General features: G+C 35.8%; 1 protein-coding gene across 1 annotated transcript in view; it reads left to right on the top strand.

Annotated features, from left to right (window-relative positions):
• The first annotated feature begins 691 nt into the window (after positions 1 to 691).
• anos1 (anosmin 1) overlaps positions 692 to 27,855 on the top strand; it is a 47,547-nt gene continuing 20,383 nt past the window's right edge. The window contains exons 1-4 of the mRNA XM_026271058.1: positions 692 to 914; positions 10,127 to 10,174; positions 24,904 to 24,966; positions 25,038 to 25,260. Coding sequence (XP_026126843.1) covers positions 747 to 914; positions 10,127 to 10,174; positions 24,904 to 24,966; positions 25,038 to 25,260 — 502 coding nt within the window. The 5' untranslated portion in view covers positions 692 to 746. The remainder of the gene's footprint in view (positions 915 to 10,126; positions 10,175 to 24,903; positions 24,967 to 25,037; positions 25,261 to 27,855) is intronic.

The raw sequence follows: 27,855 nt of genomic DNA, 5'->3' as shown, positions 1-27,855 counted from the left end.
GTGTCTGTGTGTGTGTGTGTGAGACTCTGGACCTCAGTTATAAGGGTCAATTAAGGGTCAAAACTTCACTGAAAGCTGAATCAATAATCTTTCCATTGATGTGTGGTTTGTTATGAGGACAATACTTGACTGAGATACAACTATTTGAAAATCTAGAATCTGAGGGAACAAAATAGAAAAAAAGAAAAATCACCTTTAAAGGTGTCCAAATGAAGTTCTTAGCCATGCATATTACTAATAAAAAAATAAGTTTTGATATATTTATGGCATGGAATTGACACAATATCTTCATGTAACATTTTGGCATAAAATAAAAAATATATAATTGTGACCCATACAATGTATTGTTGTCTATGTCTACAAATATATTTGTGCTGCTTTTGTGCTCCTTGCTCACATTTATAAATTACAGAGAATAAGACTATAAAATGTGCAAAAGCTGCTGAAGTGGAGGATAATAGATAAAGTGCAATGAAATAAACAATTTGATGTGAATTTTAGTTGTTTCCTTCAAATCTTAAAGAAGACATATTATGTAAACAAAATGCCACAAAACTGATCATGGCATGAAGAAGCAGAACTTTGTCCATCATCTGAAGATACTCTACCTGCGTCTGGAGGGGCGGGGCTACGTGCAGTGACGCGCGTTGACTCCGCCCCGCTTCAGCGCGAAACTTTCTTCAGTCTCTCTTCAGTCTTCTTCAGACACATTCTCTCTCTGTTCAGCTGCAGACACCAGCTCCGCGATGCTCGCGTTCATGTGGATTACAGGGCTGCTGTGGAGCGCCGCGAGCGCTGACGCGAGGAAACCCGCCGACGAGTTCTTCAGCGCGAGCGTGTTCCGCGCGAGGTGCGCGTCGCGATGCCTCAGCCTGCACATCACGCGCATTTCTGCCGCTTTCAAACATTTCCAGGTATGTCAGAATGTGACATTATCACAGACTCGCGCTTCTTCAACATCAGCTTCAGTGCAACATTATAAAACTTTGACTTTGAATACACAGTCTTGACATTTAGATCCATATGTTTGGTTATTAATAGGCTATTATTAGGATTATTGCCTGAATGGTCAACCGATAAGCGCTTTTGAATGACCGATATATATACCACGCGCTCATAAAAATAAAGGTTCAAAAGCAGTTTTCATACAGATGCACAGAAGAACCTGTTTTCATGAAACTTTCAGTGAACAGTTCTTAAACCAGTATTTGTTTTTCTTAGTGTTTTATAATCTAAAGGAAACTTGTTCCACTGTAAAGAACCTAACCTTTAGTGGAATGAAAAGGTTCCATGTAAAGGATCTTTGTGGAACCTTTGATGCCAATGAAGAACCTTTATTTTAAAGAGTGCATGTGTTCAAATGGAATGTACAGAAATGAAATCAGATTAATCTCTTATTTATATAATATATGAACAACATTAGCCTATTGTTATTTTACACTATTTAAATTCATTTTAATGTTTAAAAACTAAGTGCACATTATCTGTTGGCAAAACTGTTTGAACCTGACACATTGATGATGATTATTACAGAGGCCTAGAAATAAAACTATTTCATGACAGAATATGAAAGGGATACTTATTTTACATAATATTTATTTAAATATTGAGTTCATATTGGAACAGACCCATGGAATATCGTCAGTTTTCAATCCGTCAATAGTGATGAATTATTTAGTCCATTTAATTATTATTATGGTTATTCAGGTTTCATGTTTAGAGTTTCATTAATGAAATGTTTTTCGGGGTCATCCGGTTGGCTGCTGGTACTGTGATTTATTGATGAGGTGTTGAAATCAGTTTTCAGCTCTGAACGTCCATCTGTTCTGTTCTGGTTAATCTGGTTTAAAGAAGTGATTCATATTCACAGAAAACAGATTGCATACTTGATTGATGTGTAAAGTGACTCTGGGTTCTTTACAAATAAAACAACATTGAATGGTTCTAATCAGAGGAGAAAGATTATATAAATATATATATATATATATATATATATATATATATGTGTGTGTGTGTGTGTGTGTGTGTGTGTGTGTGTGTTTTATTTGTATAATTATTATTTATTTATTTATTTATCTATCTATCAAAAAATGGTATCTGTGCAGGATAAAGTGCTTAATTGTCAAAAAATGTAAATGCTTTCCCCCTTAAATTAAATTCAAACACATTTCCATCCCATAATCTTATAAACGTAAATTGAAAATGTATTTTTTAAATTTATTTAGTATAGAGTGCTTGATTGTAATGAAAAAGCAAAAAAATAAGCTTTTTTTTTTTTTTTTTGTCTTTTTCAAGCTGCATTCTTGTTTGTTGGTTGTACCTTGTAAGATATTGAAACTGGTTTAATGTGTGTTTAAAAGGCATTTTTTGGGACTTTATTGCATTTTGGCTGATCCTTGTAATCTCCAGCGTATGAGAGCATGCAGTGAAACACATGATTCCTTGTTAGAAAGTGATGGTTTGTGTTGCTCTTACGCTCTTGTTTTATCAGAAGTCCTGCGTCTACACTGTATTAGTTTCCTCAGAGCTCAGCGAAAGGCTCTTCTTCTTCTAATGTTTCCTCTCCGCTTGCATCTGAATGAACACAAGTGTGTTCAAGGTTAATGCATGCATCTAAAGCGTGAAACTTACCATGCTACCCAAACAAGCTGACATGCATCCGAGGATAAATGCAGTCGTGACGGTTTATGATGTTGCCATTTGGCAGCTAGCCGTTAATGATTTGAGGGGAACATCTTTCTTAACATCAAAAGGGACGTATGGAGAAAGCAGGCGAAGTCTTTTGTCTGCGCAGGAAGTGCCGTGACAGGCTGAGCTTGATAAAGGGCTGGTTGAACTGGCTGGGAGCTCCAGGAATAGAAAGCGATTGTTGTTGGTGCTCCATAAAGAGTGTCCGGAGGCCGTGTGTGTGTGTGTGTGTGTGTGTGTTCGCAGGTCTTTCATGTGAAAATGGGAGGTCTGGTCAGCTGCAAAAACATGCACCCCCCTCTGAACTCTCCTGATGACCAAATGCCAGCGTCACACGCCGAGCTGCTGCCCTCAGTTCCTCTGCATCGCTCAGATCAACCTTCACTGAGAGCCTGAGAGACTGAAACACTGGAACACTCAGAAACAAAACTTGGGAATAAACGCCTTTTTAGGAATGATCAAAAAATAGAAAAGAAAGAAAAGTATTATTTTTAGTTGATTAACTAGTGATATCGTTCTAAAACCTGTTGTTCTGTATATCCATCATCTATCCATTTATCCATCTATCCATCTCTTTCTCATTCATCCATCAATTGTTTTTTCCATCCATCCCTCCATCATCCATCCGTCCATCTATCTCTCTGTCATTCCATTCATCCATCCTTTCTTTCGTTCGATCATCCATCCGTCCATCCATCCATTTGTCCAACTATCTCTCTGTCCATCCATTCATCCTTCATTCGTTCTATCATCCATCTGTCTATCATCTGTTGTTCTGTATATATATCATCATCATCTCTCTCTCTCTCTCATACATCATTCCATCCATCCATTATTTTATCCATCCATCCATCATCCATCTATTGTTTTATAGATCCATCCATCCATTCATCCATCCATCCATCTGTCATTTTATCTATTGATCCATCCATCATATGTCCATCATTCCTTCCGCCCATCCATCCATCCATCCATCCATCATCTATGGTTTTATCCATCCATCCATCCATCCATCCACCCATCCATCCATCTATTGTTTTATACATCCATCCATCCATCCCTCCATCCATCTATTGTTTTATCCATCCATCCATCCATCCATTTATTGTTTTATCCATCCGTCCATCCATCCGTCCATCCATCAACCGTCTGTCCATCCATCCATCCATCATCCATCTATTGTTTATCCATCCATCCATCCATCCATCTATCTATCTATCATTTAATCTATTCATCCATCCATCATATGTCCATCCATCCATCCATCCATCCATCTATTGTTTTATCCATCCATCTATTGTTTTATCCATCCATCCATCCATCTATTGTTTATCCATCCATTCATCCATCCATCTATCTATCATTTTATCTATTCATCCATCCATCATATGTCCATCCATCCATCCATCCATCCATCCATCCATCTATTGTTTTATCCATCCATCATCTATTGTTTTGTCCATCCATCCATCCATCCATCCATCCATCTATTGTTTTGTCCATCCATCCATCCATCCATCTATTGTTTTATCCATCCATCCGTCCATCCATCCATCTATTGTTTTATCCATCCATCCATCTATTGTTTTATCCATCCATCCATCCATCCATCTATTGTTTTATCCATCCATCCATCCATCCATCCATCCATCTATTGTTTTATCCATCCATCCATCCATTTATCCATCCATCCATCCATCTATTGTTTTATCCATCCATCATCTATTGTTTTATCCATCCATCCATCCATCTATTGTTTTATCCATCCATCCATCCATCTATTGGTTTATCCATCCATGCATCCATTTATCCATCCATCCATCCATCATCCGTCTGTCCATCCATCCATACATCCATCTATTGGTTTATCCATCCATCCATCCATTTATCCATCCATCCATCCATCATCCTTCTGTCCATCCATCCATACATCCATCTATTGTTTTATCCATCCATCCATCCATCCATCCATCCATTCGAACAAGAAGCTCTCATCTCATCTAGTGCTGGAGAATGTGTTCATCATCAGGTTTGTCGCTCAAATAATTAGTAAGAATCAGTTTTTTAGAATCAGTCTCTTTTATTTATCCAAGCCACTTTTTAAAACTTGGAAAGTTTAAGTCCCAAATAAGTGTGTCAGTGCAGGTCATCAAAACAGTGAAATGAAGCTTTCTGGAGTTTTTATTGTCTTATTGGAGAGTATTTATGTATCGGTGATTGTGTAACGGACAGAGGGAAACACCCGGCTGTAAATCCAGCGTTTGCGAGCTGAAAGGCCGGCTCTGTTCGGGAAAGCATCTGCTGCGTGTGGAATTATTTATGTGTGGACGTATGAAGCCAAAGGTGTGTCAGAGAGTCCTGCGAGTGCGCCTGGCGTCGTAAAAATTATTGCGTTTTAAATTAAGCCATTAGTTCCCTCCGTTCGTCTCGAGGGACGCACGTTCTGATCCAAAGGAAAGGAAAACATTGGAAAGAAGTGGTGCCGTGTCGCTTGTCAAGGGCCTTTGATATGAAACAACTTTGGAAGGGAATCAAACCACAGCAACTCCTATGTGTGAGGGTTTCATTAGCAGAGACATGAATGGAGTGTTGTGCCGATTCATGTGCTCAGAAACATCCACAACCCTTCAGATTCAGCGCTTGATTGGCTCTGAATATAACTGGTGTTGATGAGATCTGCTCTTTGGCCCGTCTGACTGCGGGGTGTGTTACGGCTGAACTTATCTAAGTAATAATGGCTCTTTAAACAGCCCAAGAGTGCATTATTTCCACTTTACAGCCCGTTTATCTCCGGAATGTGGCATCTGTAGATGTTTTGCACCTTATGAAATGCTGATAAGAACGTCAGTTTGCTGGTTTACCAGCATGTTGCCCAATCCAAAAATGTCTAGTCTCTCATGGTTTTGGTTATCTTTTGCAATTTGAATAATACGGATACTCTTAATATTATGTTATATGACTAAACATTTTAAGAAGCTAGAATTTAGGGGGGAAAATGTAGATATATCTATAATAATATTTCCTAGAAAAACAACAACAACAGCTTTTGGATTAATATGAGAAATGTTTGAGTAAAATAAAAAATGCATAAATTAAATTTGTAGTTAAATAATACATCTAACAGTGCAGTGCTATTATGAGTAGAAAAATTAAATGAACTAAAACGAAATAAATAAATTAAAATTAGTATTCATAATACTAATCTTCACAGAATAATTTGGTCTAAAACATTGAAAGCCTTCAGGATAACAGCTTTGGACTGTAAAGGTATGACAAAATGATGGATGACACTGGTTTGTTTTACTCCGAGACGTCTGCTGAGTGAAATGAGAGCCGTATGGAATGATTTAAGCAGAAGGCTGTGAGCTGTGTCATGTTAAAGCAGCGCTCTGATTAAAGCATCTCAACAATGTCAATAAAAGCCAGAAGAACCGCTCAACTCTGAACAATGTGAGCGAGAAGAGCTCAAAGCACCTGCCGCTGACTGTTACACACTAACTAGAGCACTTAACATGTGACACGTGCCATTATATCACATATGTCTTTACACATAGCGTGTACAGACGATAAAATGTGTCTACACGCATTATTTCATGAACAGATGTTCTAACGCATAAACACAAGATTTGTACGAGAAAATGACGTACGATCAAGAGTAATTCATGTACTGTATGTACATCACCTTTAATGATGTCACTGTGTAGAGATTTACATCACTATCATATGTTTTATCAATGTTATGCAATATCTATCTATCTATTTATGTTCCATCCATCCATCATGCATCTATCCATCCATCCATTCAACTGTTGCGCCATTATCCATCCATCCATCCAACACCTATCCATCCATCTGTTGCTACATCCATCAATCCATGTATCCATTAAATTGACATCTGTCAATCTTATCATATCCATTCATCTATCCATCCATCCATCCATGTATCATTTGTCCATCCATCTATTATTCTATCCATCCATTTATTGTTCTGCCATCCATCCATCCATCATCATCCATCCATATATCCTTTAAATTGACATCTATCAATCTTATCATCATATCCATCCATCCATCCATCCGTCCAGCCATCCATCCATCCATTTATTATTTGTCCATCCATCTATTATTCTATCCATCCATTTTTTGTTCTGCCATCCATCCATCCATCCATCCATTTGTTGTCTATTCATCATCTATAGCTCCATCTCTCATCCATCCATATCTATCCATTCATCTATCATTTGTCAATCCATGTTTCTATCTCTCCATTTTTCTATATATCCATCTGTTGTTCTGCTGTCTGTCCATCCATCTATTTATCCTTCCATCCATTCATACATCTGTCCGTCTGTCCGTTAAGATTATAAACCTTTAGGCTTTCAAAACCGTTCCTGTTCTTTAGATGTAAATTTGGATAAATGTAACAGATTTAAGTTCAGTGCAGGATCACAGTGTTTTTCTCCAGTGTTTCTCAGATGTTCCTCTTCCACCTTTAACCCGTGTGTGTACACTGTGAACACTGTTGGCTCTGTGAAGAACCGTTTCTATTCCTCTATTGTTAGTCTCTTCAGATATGAGCGTCTGCTGAACACACACATGTAAAGGCACAGTTTATCTCTCAGGATGATGTTGTGTTTAGTTCCTCGATGGATTAGAGTTGATCTGACACACAAATCCCTCAGTGACTGATTGTAAATCTGTGAGCTTTAAATGCTCCAGGAATACCCTTGACTCTCCACAGAGCCGGGTCACACTGCTGACCTATAATTATCAGCGCGAGGTCAGCGACAGCTGGGTCAACATCCCGCCGAGTGTCCAAGGACTGCTGTCACGCCTCACAGTCCTCCTCTGATGGGTCTGGAGAGGTGTCAGAGTCCAGGAGGGAGGTCAGGTTGATCTCAGATGCCTTAAAGCTTTTATAAAAATAAATCTCCATAGATTTTGGCAGAAATTCAACAGTGCTACCTAACGCTTACTGATTATTTATATATCATATTTGGTTATGCCTCCATCAATCAGCATGTTTCATTGAATTTAACACATTCCTAAATCCATTCTGCAAAAAGTTTGTCTGTGCACTTTTTTCATTGCCTTAGAAGATTGTAGAAGAGCTGCACAAATTGGGGAAAAATCTAATTGTGATTGTGCTAATAAATAAATAAAATAATAATAATAATAGTAAAATAAAAATATATTAAAATAAAATACAGGTTTGCAGTGTTTGTTTGTAGGGCTGCACAATTTAACCAACATTTTGTGATTAATATATGATATGGCTATATAATAATAATAATAATAATACTAATAATAATAATTATTATTATTATTATTATAACTACTACTACTAAATACAAATAAAAAATATAAAATAAAAATAAGAATTATTGATATTGTAATAATGAGTATTTAAAAAAATAATAGTAATGATTAATAATTGTTTAATTTTACATTACAATTGTGAATTGCAATACTAATCTTTATTATTATATTCATCTTAATGTGATAAAGCATCAAACTTTTATTTTGACAGAAATCCACAGCGAGTCTCTTAAAAGCCGCTCTCTTGTTGATAAATGCTTCTCATTACAAGAACGGGAAAATGTTTGCCGCATGTTGAGTTCACTCTGAAACACAAAGTGCACATATTTATTAAATTAAATCACAACCTTATCACAATTTAGCTTTTATTTCGATGAATTGCTCTATCGTGTAGGCATTAGGCAGCTCATTATGTTTTGAGGTGCATCTAATAATGTTTGATTTACACTCACATAAAGATGATCCAATTATCATATCTGGTCCTGTAGAGCAGCTGAAACTGGTTTTATATCTCTGATTGAAGACACACATTTTCGTTCCATTAAAGCATCGTAAACATCTTGAACGACGCACATGTTCTGCATTCAAGGCTCTTCCTGGCTTTGAAGCCGCTGACCGTTATCCTTGACATCGAGTGCACAACACCCTGCGGGACTGGAGGGCAAATTAACTCCTTTAATGATAAGTTCTTTTCCAAGGTTTCACGGGGAATTTCCACTGGATTACATTGTTCTAGATTCCTTTGAACTTGACATTGAACTTAAGCAGACTTTTGGTGTACAGACCCGTGAAGTTTGCCTCTTCAGAGACTTGTGGAGAAAGGAAGAAAGCCACGATTCATTTCAGACTGTAGTTAATGCTACATTTTTAGTCTGTGTTCTGTGTAAACAAGTTTTGGAATCTGTGTTCTGAATCTAAAAAATTGGACCGCAAGGAAGGGGTTACACTCTAAAACGTCTTGAGTGTATAACGTATACATCCACTCACTCACACACACTTACTTACAGTACACACACTCCCAGACACACACACATACAGAATTACACATACTCAAATGAATTGGGATGGCTATAACCATAAATAAGACTGAAATAAGAGGTCTGTTCAGATCCAGTTTTTGTTACATTTTTATAGAATCTTTATGTTTTGTGTAACAATCTGCTTTCTGTGTTTAGGTTTGAATGTAGTAATAATAATGCAAAAACCTACACTTCAAATCAACATTTAACAACAAGATATAAACTTTGACAAAAATAATCTTTGAGAATGCCTTAATATACATTTAAATCCATGACCTAATAAAAGTAAACAATTATGTTTAAAAACGACTAGGGAAGTCACCAGCCTCTCTATAGAGCCCTGTACAGGAATCTAGTGGCTCCACCATTAAATTACAGGATTTTTTTTTTTAAATCTCTCTAGGAGGTGCTATTCTGCCTTCAGACCTAGTCTCTATTTTAATCTGAAATACTGCATTAATAAAATAAAAAAAAACTATTTCCAATGGGAAAATATTATCATAATTATTGCATAAATGTTAATACGTACCAAGCAATTCTTTCAAAATACAAAAGAAAAAATATTATTGAACAAAAATATATTAGATTTGATTTTACTGAAGAAAAAAAAAGGTGTCCGATCACAATATTTTTAGTCTGGCACCATCTGAGTGATGATTCAAAACCATCTTTGAATCAGTGTTTTAAACCAATTCACTGAAACAAACAGTTTTATTGAAGATTTTTAGTAAGGCATCATTTGTTTTGAGTGATTGTGCAAATGAATCTTTGAATCAAATTTTTAAATCGATTCACTGAAACAAAGAGTTTAATTAAATTTATTTTAGTCAAGCACCATTTTTCTGAGTGATTGTGCAAATGAGTCTTTGAATCAGTGTTGTGAATCGATACATTGGAACAAATAGTTTACTGGAACATTTTTAGTCAAGCACCATTTTTTAAATGATGGTGCAAATGAATCTTTGAATCAGTGGTTTGATTTTCACTAAATCATTCAAACTTATCTGTTTTTACTGCTTCTTATCATTTACCTGTTTGAGTGAATGTTTCATATCTGATGTGATTCCCAGTGTTTTATGATGTGTTTTCTCTCTTTTCAGAGCAATGGGTCATTGGTTTGGTGTCAGAATCACAAGCAGTGTTCAAAGGTAAGACTGTGAAACTCGTCAAAAACATGTCCAGGTCATAGTTCACTTTAAATCACCAGAAGAAAAAGAAAGAGAGAACAGAATGGAATACGAGAGATATGAGATACAAGAGACGCAAAACGAGTACTACTTAAGGACATATTATTTTGTTTTAATTAGAGGTGGGCATAGATTAATTTTTTTTAATCTAGATTAATCTCACTGTGATCTTGAAATTAATATAGATTAATCTAGATTAAAATGGCTCATTCGAATTCTGCCGAAGGCATTCAGAATATGTGTGTTACCCAAATAAAATTGACAAACAGTAAGTATTTGAGAAGGGGTTTATCAAGCTAGATGGTGCATTAGAAAAGGGGCTCATCTCCTGTTTCCAAACTGCATCACAAAGTGCTTGAAAAAGCTGTAAACTAATTCCACATTGCACAAGCGGGGACCCGGTGAAGGTTGTACCAGTGGGCCCTGTTTGAAATTGTTTAATTTGTATGTTCGTTTATTTTTATTTATTTTTGCTATTTACACAATGTTTAAGGTTTTTTCAAGTTTGTAGGTGTCAAGGTACAGAAACTAAATAATTAAATGTAAAATAGCACTGGATAGTCTTCAATGTAAAAATACCTACGATTATTCAGACACCTTCAACATTTCTCACATTATTACAGTTTTGCTGTATATATCAAAAATATATCTGGTGTCTGAATAATTTTTGGTTTGACTGTTAAAACAACAAAGTAATTCATTCAAGAGCAGTGAGTGATTTTCTTTCATTTTCTAGGATTAACATTACAGCAGCCAGTAGCTAAATTAGGCGCGGTCACTTTAAGAGACGATGAACGCATCCAATGTAACACACATCCCATTTTTCCTCAACTGTTTACTTTCACTTAAGAACTGACTGACTGTTTTTTTGAGCATAATTTCCAAGGTGGATATTTTGATATATTTCGTATGTATTTGTCGGCACAAGAGCAAAAATAAGCAAATTCGATGTTCAAGTGTTTTGATCAAAACACTTGAAAACGCTTATTTTTAGCGTCTCGAGACGCCTTTCTCTGCGTGAGCCCTGAACACCAGAACACCGCTTGTTGTTTTTTTGAAACTGCGATTTGTATTTGTTCGTTCCGGTGCAGGAGTGACTTAGAGGAGAACTTCGCAGAAGACAGCTCGGTTCAGTGTCGCTGTCCGTTAGGCTGGCTTCAACCAGTCGGTTATATAAAATATCAAGGTGAAAGTCATCAGAGCTTGCTTAGTATAGACCCAGCTCCCAACCCAACTTTGAGAATAGATTAACGGCGATATTTTTTTTATCGCCCGATAAGAGTCTCAACCCACCACTAGTTTTAATATTTGTAAAGTTTACAAGTTTTAAAAAGTACGGTTAAAGTATTTATACTATACATGTCACTACTCCAATTAAAAAAGTGCTATTTTATTTAAATATTCATAAAGTTTACAAGTAAAGAAGTGCTTTAAGTATTTGTACATCTCATTGCTACAATTCAACTGAATTTGTGTTTTAACCTTCGTAAAGTTTACAGTTTTTGAAAGATAAGGTTATAGTATTTATGCATCATGGTAGTCTTTGGACTAACCTTATTTCAGATTCGTGTGTAAATTATGTTCACTAAAAACACTGTATTGCAGGATCAGGACTCAACATTTAGAAGTGAAATGTGAGCTGGACATGTTTTGTTAAACCCAATGCTCACTCAACATGTTGTTAATATTTGATGTATGCGGTTGCAGCAGTATCATGTGTAAATGTGATGCATACTCTCCAGTTTTCTATGGTAACAGTAATATTGAGTCTCTGTTGGGGTCTGATGGTATAGACATGTTCTGTGTTGAATCATTGCACACTCACAGGATGAGCTGATGCATGACGCACATTCACACAACAGTGTTTAACTGAGACTCTGACAGACAGATTCATTTTAAAGGTATGAAACGATGAAGGCAGAGCAAACGATGAGCAACAGTTGAAAAGAGAGAAAGAAAGGGCTCAGTTTTTCACTTTAAGACTGTTTTAAGGGTTTGATTTGCTTGTTACGAATCCAAGTTTGTGTGCTGCATTGATAGTTTAGCAACAACAAACTCTATCAAAGTTCATTTTGAGTCTCTTGTGCGTTTTACTTGTTTGCAGAATTTTTAAATAAGGTAAGACACAGGTATTTTATTTATATGAATGTTAATTTAAGTATTTATAAAGTGGAAAAAAACTCATTATTTCAATGCTAGAAAAATAGTGGGATTTTATTTAAATATTCGTAAAGATTACAAGTTTAAAAAGTGAAGTATTTATAAAATGTTTAAATGCAAGACAATTGTGGTATTTTATTTCAATATTGGTAATATTTAGAAGGTTTAAAAAGTATTCATATTGCAAAAAATATTTTTATAAAAATATTTGTAAAGTTTATAGAAGTAAGGTTGAAGTATTAATACATCTCATTACTACAATGCAAGTAAAAAGTCATATTTTATTTAAATATTTGTAAAGTCTACAAGCTTAAAGAAAGGTTAAAGTATCAATATATCTCATTATTGCAATGTAAGAAAAAGTAATGTTTTATTAGAATATTTGTAAAGTTTACAAATTTAAAGAAGTAAGGTTGAAGTATTAATACATCAAATTTCTGCAATGCAAGAAAAAAAGTGATAATTTATTTACTTTAATTGCTTGATACAAATCTGAGTTTGATCATATTTTTGTGTTGCATTAATAGTTTACCGATAGCGGACTCCATTGAAGTTCATTTTGAGTCTCTCATGCATTTGACATTTTTGCTGAATTTCAACAGTTATTTTATTAATAGCCAATGTCTAATTCCTCACCAGTTGCCATGTATTTGAGGCTTTCTATGACATTGTTGTGAAAACGCGTCATGCTGGTGTTTTAGAATGAGGCGAGTGAAGTTCAGCCAAGAAGAACAACATTAACAAGGCAAAACAAAAATTCATTTTGCTTCACAAGTTTTTTCCCTGAGTTAATGAGGATGTCAGAGGGCTTCACAGAGGAGATACACTGTGCTTTAAAAGCAAAGCCACTTTGTTTTTGTGCTCGAATGCAACAAAAGACCTGCTCTTTTCCTTTCCATGGACTTGGCCAGTGTTGGATCCTGGCAACCGTGTTGTCCCCAGTCATTCATCAAGAGCTGCTGTGTTAAAGAAGGATTTGGCTGTTTGTGTGTCTCAGTGTTGGGCGTTCCCATTACAACTGGCCCTCTTCATCTCTGAGAGTCTGAGAACTCTTGACGCCTGTGAGGAGATCATGCCATGCTTGGACTCGGTGTGTTTCTGTTGCTAGTGATCTGTCAGGTCTGCTTCAGAATCATGTTTTTTGTAATGGTAATTAGTAATGCATATGTTGTCGTTCTCTGGGTGGGACGGGGCCTGTGGAACGAGTTCAGTCTGTGCTAATTTTATGTGTACACATGCGTCAGATGGACGGCTTTGCCTGTTGCGTCATGTTTCATGTCTTCAGAAGTATAGTTGACTATTTTTTTTAAAAGTGTTCTGTGCCATTATAATCAATCATCTAGATGTTTCTGAATGCAAGAAATGAAGTTGCTTGCATTTTGGAATTAAATTGAGAACGTCTCAAATTCCAGTTCAGTTCCTGAATTTGAACTGATGTAGGGATGCAGAATTATAGTTCCAATTTTGGCAGTGTAAGAAAATAAATAGAATTAATTGAAATTCAAGGAACATAATGGTCATTGATGGATGGATGGATAGATTGGTTGGATAGATGGAGAAATGAATGGATGGATGAACGGGTAGATGGTTTGATGGATGAACGTATGGATGGATGGATGGATGGATGGATGGATGGATGGATAGATGATGGATAATGGATCGATGGATAGTCGGTTAAATAAAAAAATGGATGGATAGATAGATAGATAGGTTTGATAGATGGATAAATGGATGGATAAATGGTTGGATGATCCATGCATAGATGGTTGGATGGATGAACGGGTGGATGGATAAACTGATGGTTTGATGGATGAACATATGGATGGATGATGAATAAATGGATGGATGGATAGTTGGTTAGATGTAAAAATGGATGGATAGATGGATAGGTTGCATGGGTTGGATGGATGAACAGGTGGATACATGAACAGTGGGATAAATGGATGGATTGATGCATAGATGGATTGATGCATAGATGGTTGTATGGATAAACGTATGGATGGATGGAGGAACAGATGGATGAATGGATGGATAGATGGATGGATTGTTGAAAATATAGATGTATAGATAGTTGGTTGGATGGATGCATTGATGGATCAATAGTTGGATGGATAGATAGATAAAGGATTAAACCCTTGACCGTTGCACAAGAGCTTTCTTGTGACATCTCTTCTGCTAATGTAAAGCTCAAAGTGAACGTTGAGCAAATATTTAATCGTCAACATTGATTTTACATCAACACTAGCTGAAATATTTAACCACGTCCAACTAAAGAGACACAGGTCCTTTTCATTTATCCGTTGTTTGGCCAGATTTTCTTGAACATATTTGAGCGATGCTGTGAAACCAGAGTCGTCCCAGTATGTGGCGAGGCTTTTCCACTCAGAGATGTTAATGAGGTGGATTGTTGCAGCAGGTTTGTGGAGTTTGTGTGCTCACACACCTCTTAATGAAGTGATCTGTTTGTAAAGTCCTCACAACACAAAGCCAGACCCACGCTGGGCTGCTTATATGGGGTATCCTGCTATATTGTCCCGTACAGTGTGTGTGTGTTTTATGCTAGTGAAAAGCTCTGTTTAGCCTGAGCCACCGTAGACGACAAACAAAAGCAAAGAAGTCTCCGACAGCCACCCGTCACGGTTTCTGTCCACGAGAAAGGCTCATCGTGGTGTCGCTCTTCCAACACAAGTGAAGCAAAGGTAGGTTAATTATTTAAACAAAGATAAAGTGACCTCTGAGATCCGTCAGCGCTTCGGAGAAGGACAGTGTTGGCGTCTCCTGCGAAATGTCCAGCGCCCCGTTGTTATGATAATTAACCCCGCTGCCCTGTTGCTGGAGCGGAGGGAGAGGGCATTTGTGAGTATTAGAGCTTCATTAGCATGCCACAGCACCACCATCACCCTCCATTCACTCCCGCCTCCGCCTTTTGTGTCCCCTTTCTTTATCTTTCGTGTGAGCACTTCTTCTGGAGTGAGGGAAAGCTCGGAGAGTTTGACAACTTCTGGATGCTTGTTCAAGCGAAAGGGGAAAAAACAAGGAGCTGAAAAGCTGTTTGAGTTGCTTGTAAGGGTCGGGCTTCCAAAGACCCCCAAGGCTTGAATTGATTTGCTTTGCAAATAAGAGTCGCTCTCAGAAATAGACTTGCCACAGTTTATAATTCGGCTGGTCTTTGCTGGAATAGTTCGTGCAAAAATTTAGAGTTTTTCTTCATCAGAAATTTAGAAATTGAACATTGCTTGCAGTGAATGGGTGCCATCAGAATGAGAGTCCAAACAGCTGATAAAAACATCACAATAATCCACATCACTCCAGTCCAGCAGTTCACATCTGGAGAAGACAAAAGATGAAACATATCCAGCATTAAGATGTTTTTAACTAAAATACATAGTTTACAATACATAATAACACTCCTCCAGTGAAAAAGTGTTCTGGTCTGAATCAGGAGAGAAATCAGCTCTAAACAAATATGTGGCTTGATTTTGATGTGAAACACAACAGGAGATGCACTTTTTCACTGGAGGAAGTGTTATTATGGATTATGGAGTATTATTTGGATTATTGTGATGTTTTTATCAGCTGTTTGGACTCTCATTCTGACGGCACCCATTCACTGCAGAGCATCCATTGATGAGACACTGATGCAATGCTACATTTCCCAGAATCTGATGAAGAAACAAACTCATCCTGATCTCAAATGACCTGAGGGTGAACACATTTTCAGCAAATGTTCATTTTTGGGCCAACTATTCCTTTTGAAGATCTCTAAAAACATGTTTACTTTTGGTTGCATTGCTTTTCAAGAAAAGCTGTTTTGCTGTTGCGATGACTGACGTTTGTGTGTGTGTGTTGGTTTGTTTGATTTGCATGTCTGTGTTTTCTTCTAAAGATCTGAGATTAAGTTTTTGTGTCTCTCAAGAATCAAGGGGAAAAGACGAGGCATTTCTGAGCCCCCCTCCGTCACCAGCAGCTTCTTTTCACAGGGTAGAAATTAGTCTGACTTTTGTGGCTTTTCAATGAAGTGCTTTTCCAGGTCAGTTGCTTCAATAGCAGTTCAGTTTTGATTGTGTTTTCAAATGATCTGCATTTTCACGTCCAAGCTTGGGAATCGAGAAGATTCAGAGCAGTTAATAGTTGATGTAAATAAACTATTAACATCAGATTCTATTTTGCAAATCAGATTTTATTTTTGTATTTTATTTATATTTTCTTATATTGTATACAGTTTTCATTGTAAAATTTAGTTTTTTTGTTGTGTTTTTGTATATAGCTTTTATTATATTTTAGTTTTTAGTTATTTTATTATTACATTTATTTTATGTCAGCTAGTTAGCAAAATAAAATTTCGAATTTTATTAAAGGCAGATTTAATTTTTTAAATATTTTATTTTATTTCAGTTAATGTTTATTTCAAGAGATGTCAAGCACATTTCTATTGCGTTGTCCTAAGAAACAAAAAAGCAAAACCTGTGTAGTCCAAATTACAAATTAATTACTCCTATGAGTTGATTCTTTTAATGAATCAGCTCAAAAGAATCATGAATCAGTAATGATCCTGAACTGTATTGGTTTGAATCAGTCTAAGACTGAATCACTGAATCATTCAGAGAATCACTTCTTATATTTCTTAGTTTTTTTTTAGGTTTGTTTATTTGTATTTCTTCACATTATTTATTTGTTTATAAGATGTATGACCAATCATTGGCAGTGAAGCTTGAAGGAATAGTTTACAGAATCATTAATTAACCAGAACCAGATTCATTTGTTATGATTTCTGTCCCTATATGAATAATAAGTGTGCTTGAGTTGCTCTTAGCATTATTAAACCTGGCAGTTCACATGATCTCGGTCTTGTGAGGTGATTCTCACCCAGCAGAAACACCAGCTGTTGGTCTGACTCTGAGATTTTAGACTTCAACGCAGCAGTTTAATTTGACTTCAGCAGTGAAGTCTGTGTGAATACATCACTCTTTTTTCTGTTTCTCTCTGTAAACCACACAAATATTCTTCTGCTGCCTCAGTGTACATAAACGGCCAAATGAGTGGCTTTATTAGCTTCCTGATGATAGCAGTCTCCCGCTGTGAGTGTGTGTGTGTGTGTGTGTGTGTCACTGTGGGGACCTCAACTGAGGTTCTCATGGGGAAACAAGCTTATAATATAATACAGATTTATTATTATTTCTTTTTTTTTGAGAGTGTAAAAATGCAGGAAGCTAGTGTGTGTGTGTGCGCATGTGTGTGTGTGTGTGTGTGTGGCGCAGGGCCGGTCCGGTCAGACTCTGCGGGGGTCTCTCTGATGGGACGCGGCTGTTAAGTTTGATGGCTGTGTGTCTGCTCTCTGCTCGTTACTCTTCATGGTGGGTGGCAGAGCGGAGGAGAGAGTCTGTGGCAGGCACACACACACAAACACACACACACACGGATCCAGACGTTCACACGCTTGCACATCACTGAGAGGACAGCTGTGTTTTTATCAGTTTAATAACTTCTTTAGACGTGTTAGTTAAGTGAGAGCGCTTCTGGGATTCTCTGCTTTTAAAACTGAGATGCTTTAGGATTTTGAAAAGTCTTACCTTGCCCTTCCACAGATTCAGGCTAAAAATCGTCATGGGATTAAATGTTGAATATACTTCAAAAAACAACAACAACATCCTTAAATCAAGATACATTTACTGGAGAATGGCATGTTGCAATTCTGTTTGATTGCGATAGTGGTGCAAAAATGAAAATATAATGAAATAATGTAAAGTTTTATTATTAATAATGTACACAGTTCATTTTATTTAATACTTTGAATCATCAAGGCTCTGTTAAACCAAATAAAAATGAGAGTGAAGACATTTGTTACAAAAGGTATCTGTTTCAAATAAATGCTGTTCTTCTGAACTTTCTGTTCATCTGTGAATCCTGAAAAAATTAATTGCATCACAGTTTCCACAAAAATATTGTGAAGCACAACTGTTTTCAAAATGTTTGTTGAGCAGTAAATCATCATATTTTCATGATTTCTGAAGATCATGTGACACTGAAGACTGGAGGAATGATGCTGAAAATACAGCTGTGCATCACAGAAATAAATCACACTTCAACAGAGATTTACATAGACAACATACATTTCAAATTATAGGCATGTTTCACAATTTGAACTGCATTTTATTTTTTGCATTTTCATTTGATCTGTGCTCGTTCTTCGTCTTATTGTGCCATGATCCTAACTCTCTCTCTCTCTCTCTCTGCGTGTGTTTCTTCGCCGGCGTCGGTGCAGATAAACAGCGGTTTGGCACTGATGTTGTTCTTCACAGCTGTCATGATAGCAGCTTGCGTTTTTAATTTCCTCTCAGTCTTGAGGGATTTTCTCAATCCTCTGGTGGTGATAAACAGCCCAGGGTCTGTTCTCTTATCAGCCGTCATTAATAACGCTCAGTGTCTCCTTGACTCTGTCCTCATTTATTTGGCCTGGAAGTGTTGTGTGTTCCTCACACATCAGACGAGCCTCTGTCCACTCTGGAGTAGAGACTCTGGAGAGTATTCATCATTCATCAAGTCTCCTGATGAACAAACTACACTGAAATGAATCAGACGCTATTAAGTCTCTGCATTTAATAGTTTATATATGTAAGCCTAAATACACTAATCAGAAGTTTTCGAACAGTTCCATTTTTTTGTTTTCTTAAAGTAGTCTCTTCTGCTCACCAAGTCTAGAAATTCACTAGAAAGAACTGAATGTGTTTGTTTTCTGATGAAGCCAGTGTTGTTTGGCTAGTTCTTCCAGACGCATGTGATGTTGAAGAGGATCAGTTTAGGTTCATGCAGTATTAAAGCAGAGTGCTCTTACGTTCCAGCGCAGACAAAGCGCTCATTAATAACACAGATGCATGAATAATTCATGCTCACTCTCCACTCTTCTGTTGTCGCTTCTCTCGCTGCCTTCAGATCAATAATTGAAATCATATTTCACAGAGTGTGTGTTTGATACGGGTGTTGTGTTGTGTGTTTGTGGAGCGTCAATGTTATGTTTGTTTTGTAATGTTTATCAGATTAACTTGCTGTAAATGCTGTAAAACACTGAGGAGTTTAAACTGTTGGGGTTTTGGGATTATTTTTTAGCTAGTTTTTCTAGAACATAGAAATATTTTTATATAAGTAATACTTATAGGTTGAAGCTCTAAGACTGGCAAGAGCGGAATCCAAATCTTTTAGTACCTATCTTGCTTGTTCTGTCCGCTGCTTTTGACACGGTTAACCACCAGATCCTCCTGTCAACCCTACTGGCGAAAGGCATCTCAGGAACCACACTCCAGTGGTTTGAGTCTTACCTATCAGAAAGGTCCTTCAAAGTATCTTGGAGAGGTGAGGTGTCCAAATCGCAACATTTAGCTACTGGGGTGCCTCAGGGCTCAGTTCTTGGACCACTTCTCTTCTCTGTCTACATGGCATCATTAGGTTCTGTCATTCAGAAACATGGCTTTTCATACCACTGCTATGCTGATGAACTCAACTCTACCTCTCATTCCATCCTGATGATCCGACGGTAGCTACTCGCATCTCAGCTTGTTTAACAGACATTTCTTGCTGGATGATGGACCATCACCTTCAATTCGATCTTGCCAAGACAGAACTGCGTGTGATTCCAGCAAACCCATCGTTTCATCACAATTTCACCATCAAGTTAGGTACATCAACCATAACTCCTTCAAAAACAGCCAGAAGCCTTGGAGTTATGATTGATGATCAGCTGACTTTCTCAGACCACATTGCTAAAACTGTCCGATCCTGCAGATTTGCTTTATTCAACATCAAGAAGACCAGGCCCTTTCTTTGGGAACATGCTGCACAACTCCTTGTTCAAGCTCTTGTTCTGTGGCTGGACTATTGCAATGCTCTCATGGCAGGTCTTCCAGTCAGTTCTATCAAACCTTTACAATTAATTCAGAACGCGGCAGCAAGATTAATTTTTAATGAGCCAAAAAGAATACACGTCACACCTCTGTTTATCAATCTGCACTGGTTTCCAATAGCTGCTCGCATCAGATTCACAACCACCACTGGCTCTGCTCCCTTTTACCTAATTTCGTTACTTCAGACTTATGTGCCCTCTATAGAAGCTTGCGTTCTGCAGGTGAACGTCACTTTATTGTTCATCCCAAAGAAGTACAAAGTCACTTTTACGGACTTTTAAATTAAATGTTCCCTCCTGGTGGAATGAACTCCCCAACTCAATCCGAGCAGCTGAGTCCTTAGCCATCTTCAAGAATCGACTTAAAACACATCTCTTCCATCTTTATTCGACCCTCTAACTTAAATGCTCTCTATTCTGATTCTATTCTTAAAAAATCTAACTAGCTTTCTAATCTTTTTGTATTCTATCTGTTTTCTTTTCATTTATTATACAATTAACAAAAGCAAAAAAAAAAAAAAGACCTCTAACACTAGGTTGCTCTGTTCTTTTTTTATTCTGTTTTTTTTTTCATTTATTATATTTAAAAGCCTGTGCTATGCGTACTGTGTTTAACCTAACTGAGACTTGTTCTAGCACTTGCATATCATTACTCTTTTGTTGTTTTTGATTGCTTCCATTGTCCTCATTTGAAAGTCACTTTGGATAAAAGCGTCTGCTAAATTAATAAATGGAAGGGAAAGAAAGAAGAAAAAGTATTTTTTAATTGGTAAAGACTTTGATGTATATATACATTTTTATATACATTTCTGAAAGAAATTTAAACATTTATTCATCAAGGATGCATTAAATTGATGAAAAGTGACAGAAGAGACATTTATAATGTTTCAAAGGTTTCTATTTCAAATAAATGCTGTTCTTTTGAACTTTCTTTTCATCTGTGAATTCTGAAAAATTAAATGTATAATGGTTTCCACAAAAAATATTTGTCAACATTGATAATAATCAGAAATGTTTCTTGAGCAGTAAATCATCATATTTTCATGATTTCTGAAGATCATGTGACACTGAAGACTGGAGGAATGATGCTGAAAATACAGCTGTGCCTCACAGAAATAAATTACACAGATATTCACACAGAAAACAGCTGTTTTAGACAGTAATAATTTCCCCCCTATATGTTTGATCAAATAAATGCAGCTATATTGAGCATCAGAGTGTTCTGGTGAGGCTCTGGGCGTCACACAGATGGACTGCTGAACATCATCCAGCGCTCTGGTGTTTCTCTGACTGTAAAGAGCAGATCTGCTGGAGTTCAGTTTGATGTAAACATTACACACTCACACGCTCAGCTTTACTGACGACTCGGATCAGAACTTCACACTCATCATAGATGTGTGTGTGTGTGTGTGTATAAAACACTTTTCGTGTAGTTGCATTAGTCGAATCAGTTTGTTCATCTTCTGAAGTCAGTCAGAATAACTTGTCGAATAAAGCCGTCTGGTGTTGTTCTTACAGTAGTGTGATGAATGAAATCACAACTTTTGAATGTAGAGTTTTTTCACTCTTCTCTTCTCGTCTCGTCTCGTCTCCTCTCGTCTCTTCTCTGCTGTAGTGTGTGTTTCACGCTCCATTAGAACAGCAATATTTTCCAGCCGCTCTTCTCTGTAGTTTATTTCTTCATCTGTCATCTGTGTCGTGTTTATTTTTCCATGCTGCTCTTGTGCCATCTTGTCGTTCAGTGTGAGCAGCTTCAGTCTCTGTGTTTTTGGGAAAACGTGTTGTTGCTCAGACACTTTTTTTCATTTAATGAAGGTAAATGAAATGCCTTCAGTCTGTTTCTGTTTAGCTGAGCAGAAGAAGTCCAACAGAAGACACATAGCAACAGAGACACACACACACATACTCTCTCTCTCTCTCTCTCTCTCTCTCTCTCTCTGTCTCACACACACACACACACAAACCGCTTCATTCCTCACACAACTCCTGCCCAGTGGAGCCCAGTCCAATATTCACATGATATTTATGTTTCTGCCAGTGTGTAATGAAGAAACACAGGCTTAATTTGGTCATTACACTTCTTGACTATCGCTCTTAAGAGTGTTAAAACCTAGTGATTTACGCCAACACTTTACAGTAATTCACACGAGGAACCGCAAACAGAAATCAGCCAATAAAAGACTTCTTGAAGTTTAACATGGAGATTAGTGAAACAGGATTTATCACACTGATACAATATTTCATATTTTTAATGTAAAATTCTACATACAGATGTGTGTTTGTGTCTCACACTCCATTAAACAGCACATAAACCTTCAGAATAATGACAGCGCTGCTAACGAGCTCATTAAAAGCCCATAAACAGCTCTGTTCGCTTACTCAGCTCTTCTCACTGATGATGGATCCGAGACACTCAGAATACTGTGTTGGCTGTAGAATGCTTCATTCTGATTGGTTGACGAACATTCTAAGTGAATTAGCCCCACCCACTTTCCCAAAGGGGCGTGTTAAGTTATTTTTCCCATAGGGGTTGTAATAAAGTATTCATTAAAGCATTATTAGCCATGAACCAAACTAAACCGCTCCGAGCAGAATCACAACAGTAGAAACTTTGATTTGGAAGCAAAACAAATCATAGAATGACAAAGATACCAGATTATGAACAGCATTGTGAGTTACATGAATCAAAATAAAAATAATGGAGAAATCTAAAACTATTGATTTAAAGTAAGTTTTAATCTATATAAAGAGTGTAGGGAGACTCGATTGTGGAGCGGGCGGAGCTAAAGAACGCCATGACTCTCTGATTGGTGGAAGTTTGTGTACAGCATCATGGGTAATGTAGTTTTTCTTTTATTTTCATTTGTTACATTTTATTTTTCAATTTTATATTTCATTAATAAGAATAGTTTTTTTATTTAATCGTTTTATTGTTACAAAATGTATATTTTATAGTATATATAGTATATAGTAAGTGTTATTTTTTATTCGAAAATTATTTTATAAAAAAAATTATTTAATTGATTATTAGTTAGTAATTTTGATTGCTTTTGTTTTAAAATGATTTTTTTTTAATTTAAGCTTTATTAATTAATTATCAGTAAGTGTTTTATTTTCATTTGTTTTATTTTAACATTATTTTAATATTAAGTTTTTAACCATTTAATTAATAGTAACTGTTTTTAATGGTTTTATTTGAAAATGATGCATTGTATTATTTATTTGATTGGTTTTACTTGATACATCTGTATGATATAATTCTTTGTTTGTTTTGAGATGTGTATGATATGATGAATGTATTTGCTCCTGCGTGTGTGTGACTGATGCATGAGTGGATTGGAGCTAAAGTGCTCTGGGTGTCTCTGGTTTGGCTCTGCTGGTGTGGTTTGGGTGGAGATCAGCGGTTCACTGATGGACGTCTCTCTCAGTTTCTCAAGCGTGTGTGTGAGGAGTGATTTCTCTCTTACACACAGTCTACTGATGAATATATTGGGTTTCAGGATCATTCACTCACACTTCTGTGGTTTAGACACAAAGAGAGTTATTTCTGCTGTCAAACATCATAAAAAGCAGCATCACAATAGCCTTTATGATCAAGCATTATATTTCTGAAGAGTGGATGATGAGGAGCTTTTCATCAGCTCTTGATCTGTGTACCTCGTGTTTAATAACCAGATAATGAGACTGAATCATGTGGAGAAAGATCCTCAGAAGTACAAGCTACATCTGTCATTTTCATTTATTTATTTATTTTTTTTGTATGCAATATTTACTCAATAATTGAACAGCACATTCACATGTTGGTTAAAGGTCTTATGATGTGGGTAAACAAATACAATATTTAATCCTTAGTAAGTGCTTTATTTTGACAGCTTTTATTTGAAAATTATTTTTTTGATTAAAAAAATTTCTAAAGTAATTAACCAGTAAGTGTTTAAGTTTTTGTTATTTTAATTAAAAAATATATTTTTTAAATTAAACACTTGTATTGGCTAATCATTTTTTATTAATTGCTTATTTTAATTTGACATTTGTTCTTTTTTAACAATTATTTATTTAACATTCTTATGAGTTTTTTTTATTTTGATTGCTTTTATTTTAAAATTATTTGTTTAATATTTTTATGATGAAATTAATTAATAGCAAGTTTTTACTGTTAAAAAGTATTGTTTTACTGTAAATTTTTATCATTAAAATGATAGTAAGTGTTTATATTGTCTTATTTTAACAATTATTTGACCTTTTTATAATATAAGTAATTATTATGAGTTGTTTTATTTTGATTGCTTTTATCTTTTTAATTATTTGTTTAATTTTACATTTTTATGATTTAACTCATCATTAGTAAGTGGTCTATTTATTTAAAAAAAATATGATTATTTAGTTCGTTGTTATAAACCTGCAGTTCCAAGTTTGGAAAACCCTGAACACCTTTTATTTATTGTTTAATTTGAATTTGTTTTATGATTTAATTCCTCATTAGTAAGTGGTTTATTTTGTTTTTAGCATTTATCCAAGTTTGGAAAACCCTGAAGATTTTTCATGCTCTAGAGGAGTGTTTGTGGAGCTCAGGCTGTCATCTCTGTGTTTTTGGACGAGCTGACGTCCTTCTCTCTTCTCTGTTTTTTCCGTTCAGTGTCTGGAGCCATGCAGGGCATCATGGGACCTGAAGGAGAACCAGTGTCAGGACTTGTGTGAGGTAAGTTAACTCTGAGACACAGACAGCACATGTGAGCTGTCGGATCTGAGATCAGCATCTGGTGATTTCAGACTCAGTTCCCGAAGAAGCACTACGAGTGTTTGACGAGCTGTGAGTTCCTGCGCTCCGTCCAGACGCTGAAGCCGGGGGACTGTCCCGCTCCGGAGCGAGCGAGCGGATTCGCCGCTGCGTGTGTGGAGAGCTGTGAAGCAGACGCCGAGTGCACGGCTCTGAAGAAGTGCTGTCCCAACGGATGCGGACACACCTGCCAGACCCCCAAGAACCCTTATAAAGGTACACACAGTAACCATCATCCTTCAGACCTGAGTGACTTCATCAATTCCATGAGAAGATTTCTGTGTCCACTCAATCACAGTCTAATGTTATGCTTTTGGACTCCATTGACTTCCATTGATTGGATAATTATAATAATAATTATATATATATATATATATATATATATATATATATATATATATATATATATATATATATATATATATATATATATATATATATATATATATATAATTATTATCATTAACTAAAACAATTAAAGACTACTATTCATTGAAAACAATAAAACTACTAACTGGAAATAAAGATAAAAAGAAAAGAATTTTTTTTTATTAATGAATTAAACCTAAATAAATATATATATATATATATATATATATATATATATATATATATATATATATATATATATATATATATATATATATATATATATATATATATATATATATATATATAAAATATTTTTATTCACTTATATATATATAGTATTATAATAAAAATACATTTGAAAAATACATAAAAAATGCAAAACAAGTAAACGAAATAATAATAATAATAAATAAAAATCCCAGCCTTTTTTTGAGTGTACTAAATTGAAATAACTAAAAATAAAAAATAAAAAATGCAATAAATTGAAATGAAAACTGAAAATGAAAAATAACTGCTTATTCAATATTAATAAAAAATTTTAATAGTATATAAATGATACTTAAATGCGAAAGAGTCACTTTGTATAAAAGCATGTGACAACTGTAGAAATGTAATGTAATTCAAAACATAAACAATAACTTTAATTTTGTATTAATTACTAAAATTACATTGAAAAAAAAAGTTTGTATTTTAATTTGAACTACTAAAATAACTAAAAGGAATAAACACAAAATCAATACAAATATATATATATATAAAAAAATCTGAAAAAATATAAATATATCTGACAAAAAACACAACTAAGACTTAAGTCTTAAAACTAAAAATAAATAAGTATAATCAAATCCAAATTTTGAACAAAATCTAAGTACTAAAATAACTAAAAAGACTAAAAACAAGTATATAGTAGCATTTGAAATCTATCAATAAATAAAATATAAATGACAAAAACACAACACAAGTTCTTTAAATGTGATTAGGTTAAAGTGAAACAGGAAATCAGTGAATGAAAGTAAGTCTGTTGGAGTATGTGAGGAATGCTACAGTCACACAGAAGCGTGGCGTCTGAAAGCGTGCGCTTCACGGTTCGTCTGTACTGATTTACTGCTTCCCCCTGGCTTGCAGAGAGCCGTAAAGCCTTTTATTGAAATCCAAAGGCAATCAGAGAGCGTCGCTGGTGTCAGGAGCGTAATCGTTTCTCTCTGTTAGAAGATGATGATCAGCCATGCTGGAAACCATTAGCACTGCTCTGTCGATGGCTGTCAGATGTTCCTGCAACCTCCCCGTCTCTCTCCTTGACCCAGAGACCAAGCCCGATTCAACTCAAAGCCTTTATTTATAATGCATTACGAAGTATTCATCATGTACAGTGTAATGCATTATATCTTGTCACAACTAACTGTTACCATGCATTAAGATGCATTATATGGTGTAAGGTGTAAGGTGTAACAATGAATAGATGAGGATTGTTATGTATTACAACTGAGGTTATAATCATGTTTATTCAATGCATTAAAATACTTTTGGAATGCATTAAGTATGAAGGCTTTGAGTAAAGTGTTACTGTAATGTCAAAACAACCCACATGTGCAATGTCTCAGTAATAATGCTGTTTAGAGTATGAAGCCAGAGCAGTGTTTCAGAGTTTGTTTCTTTTGATTTCATTCTTGAGCTCATTGAAATTCAGCAGCGAGAGTGGGACGTTTGAGAAGCACAGGATTTCTGTTCTGCTTTTCTGCTAGCTTTTCTGAAGAAAAAAAAACTAAACTAAAAACTGAAATAAAAACAAATTAAATCTAATTAGTAATATTTAAAAATGACTCTAACACCATAAAATAATTATGAATAAATTTTAATAAAACTTGAAAATATAAAAATTATATATTTTCATTTACATTTTAATTTAGATTTGTAATATGTAATTACTAATTAGGTTGAATTTATTGTATTTAAATATTTTTAGTGTTACTGCACCACAAACTCACTAAATATCTTGATCTTCACATTGCATTTACATTTGCATTCATGCATTTGGCAGATTCTTTTGTCCAAAGCAGTCTACATTGCATTAAATCTATAGATTTCATATGTCAATGCATTCCCTGGAATCGAACCCATGACCTGAGCTCCAGAGATACTGTCCTGCAGTAAAGCCGCTGTGTTTTGGAGGACTCTGGAGCTGCGTGGAGCTATGTGTGGTTTCTGGATCTCCAGCTCCTGCTCTGGAGCGAGTGTGTGAGTTCAGGAACGCTGTGGGATTTTACTGGAACAGACGACACACACGTGCTGGAGCTGTGAAACCGCAGCACAATCCACCACAGCTGTGCTCCTGTCGTCAGATCCCACCGTCACTGATCGTTTAACACAAGCCCATCTCAGTCCTCCAGCGTCTGCATCCACATCCCACTGCTGCTGCCTTTCTCCATGCTGGGAATCACT

Source organism: Carassius auratus, chromosome 9 (assembly GCF_003368295.1).
Source record: "Carassius auratus strain Wakin chromosome 9, ASM336829v1, whole genome shotgun sequence".
Lineage (NCBI taxonomy): Eukaryota > Metazoa > Chordata > Actinopteri > Cypriniformes > Cyprinidae > Carassius > Carassius auratus.
The sequence above is the reverse complement of the archived record's forward strand: the minus strand, read 5'-3'. Positions and strand labels throughout refer to the sequence as shown.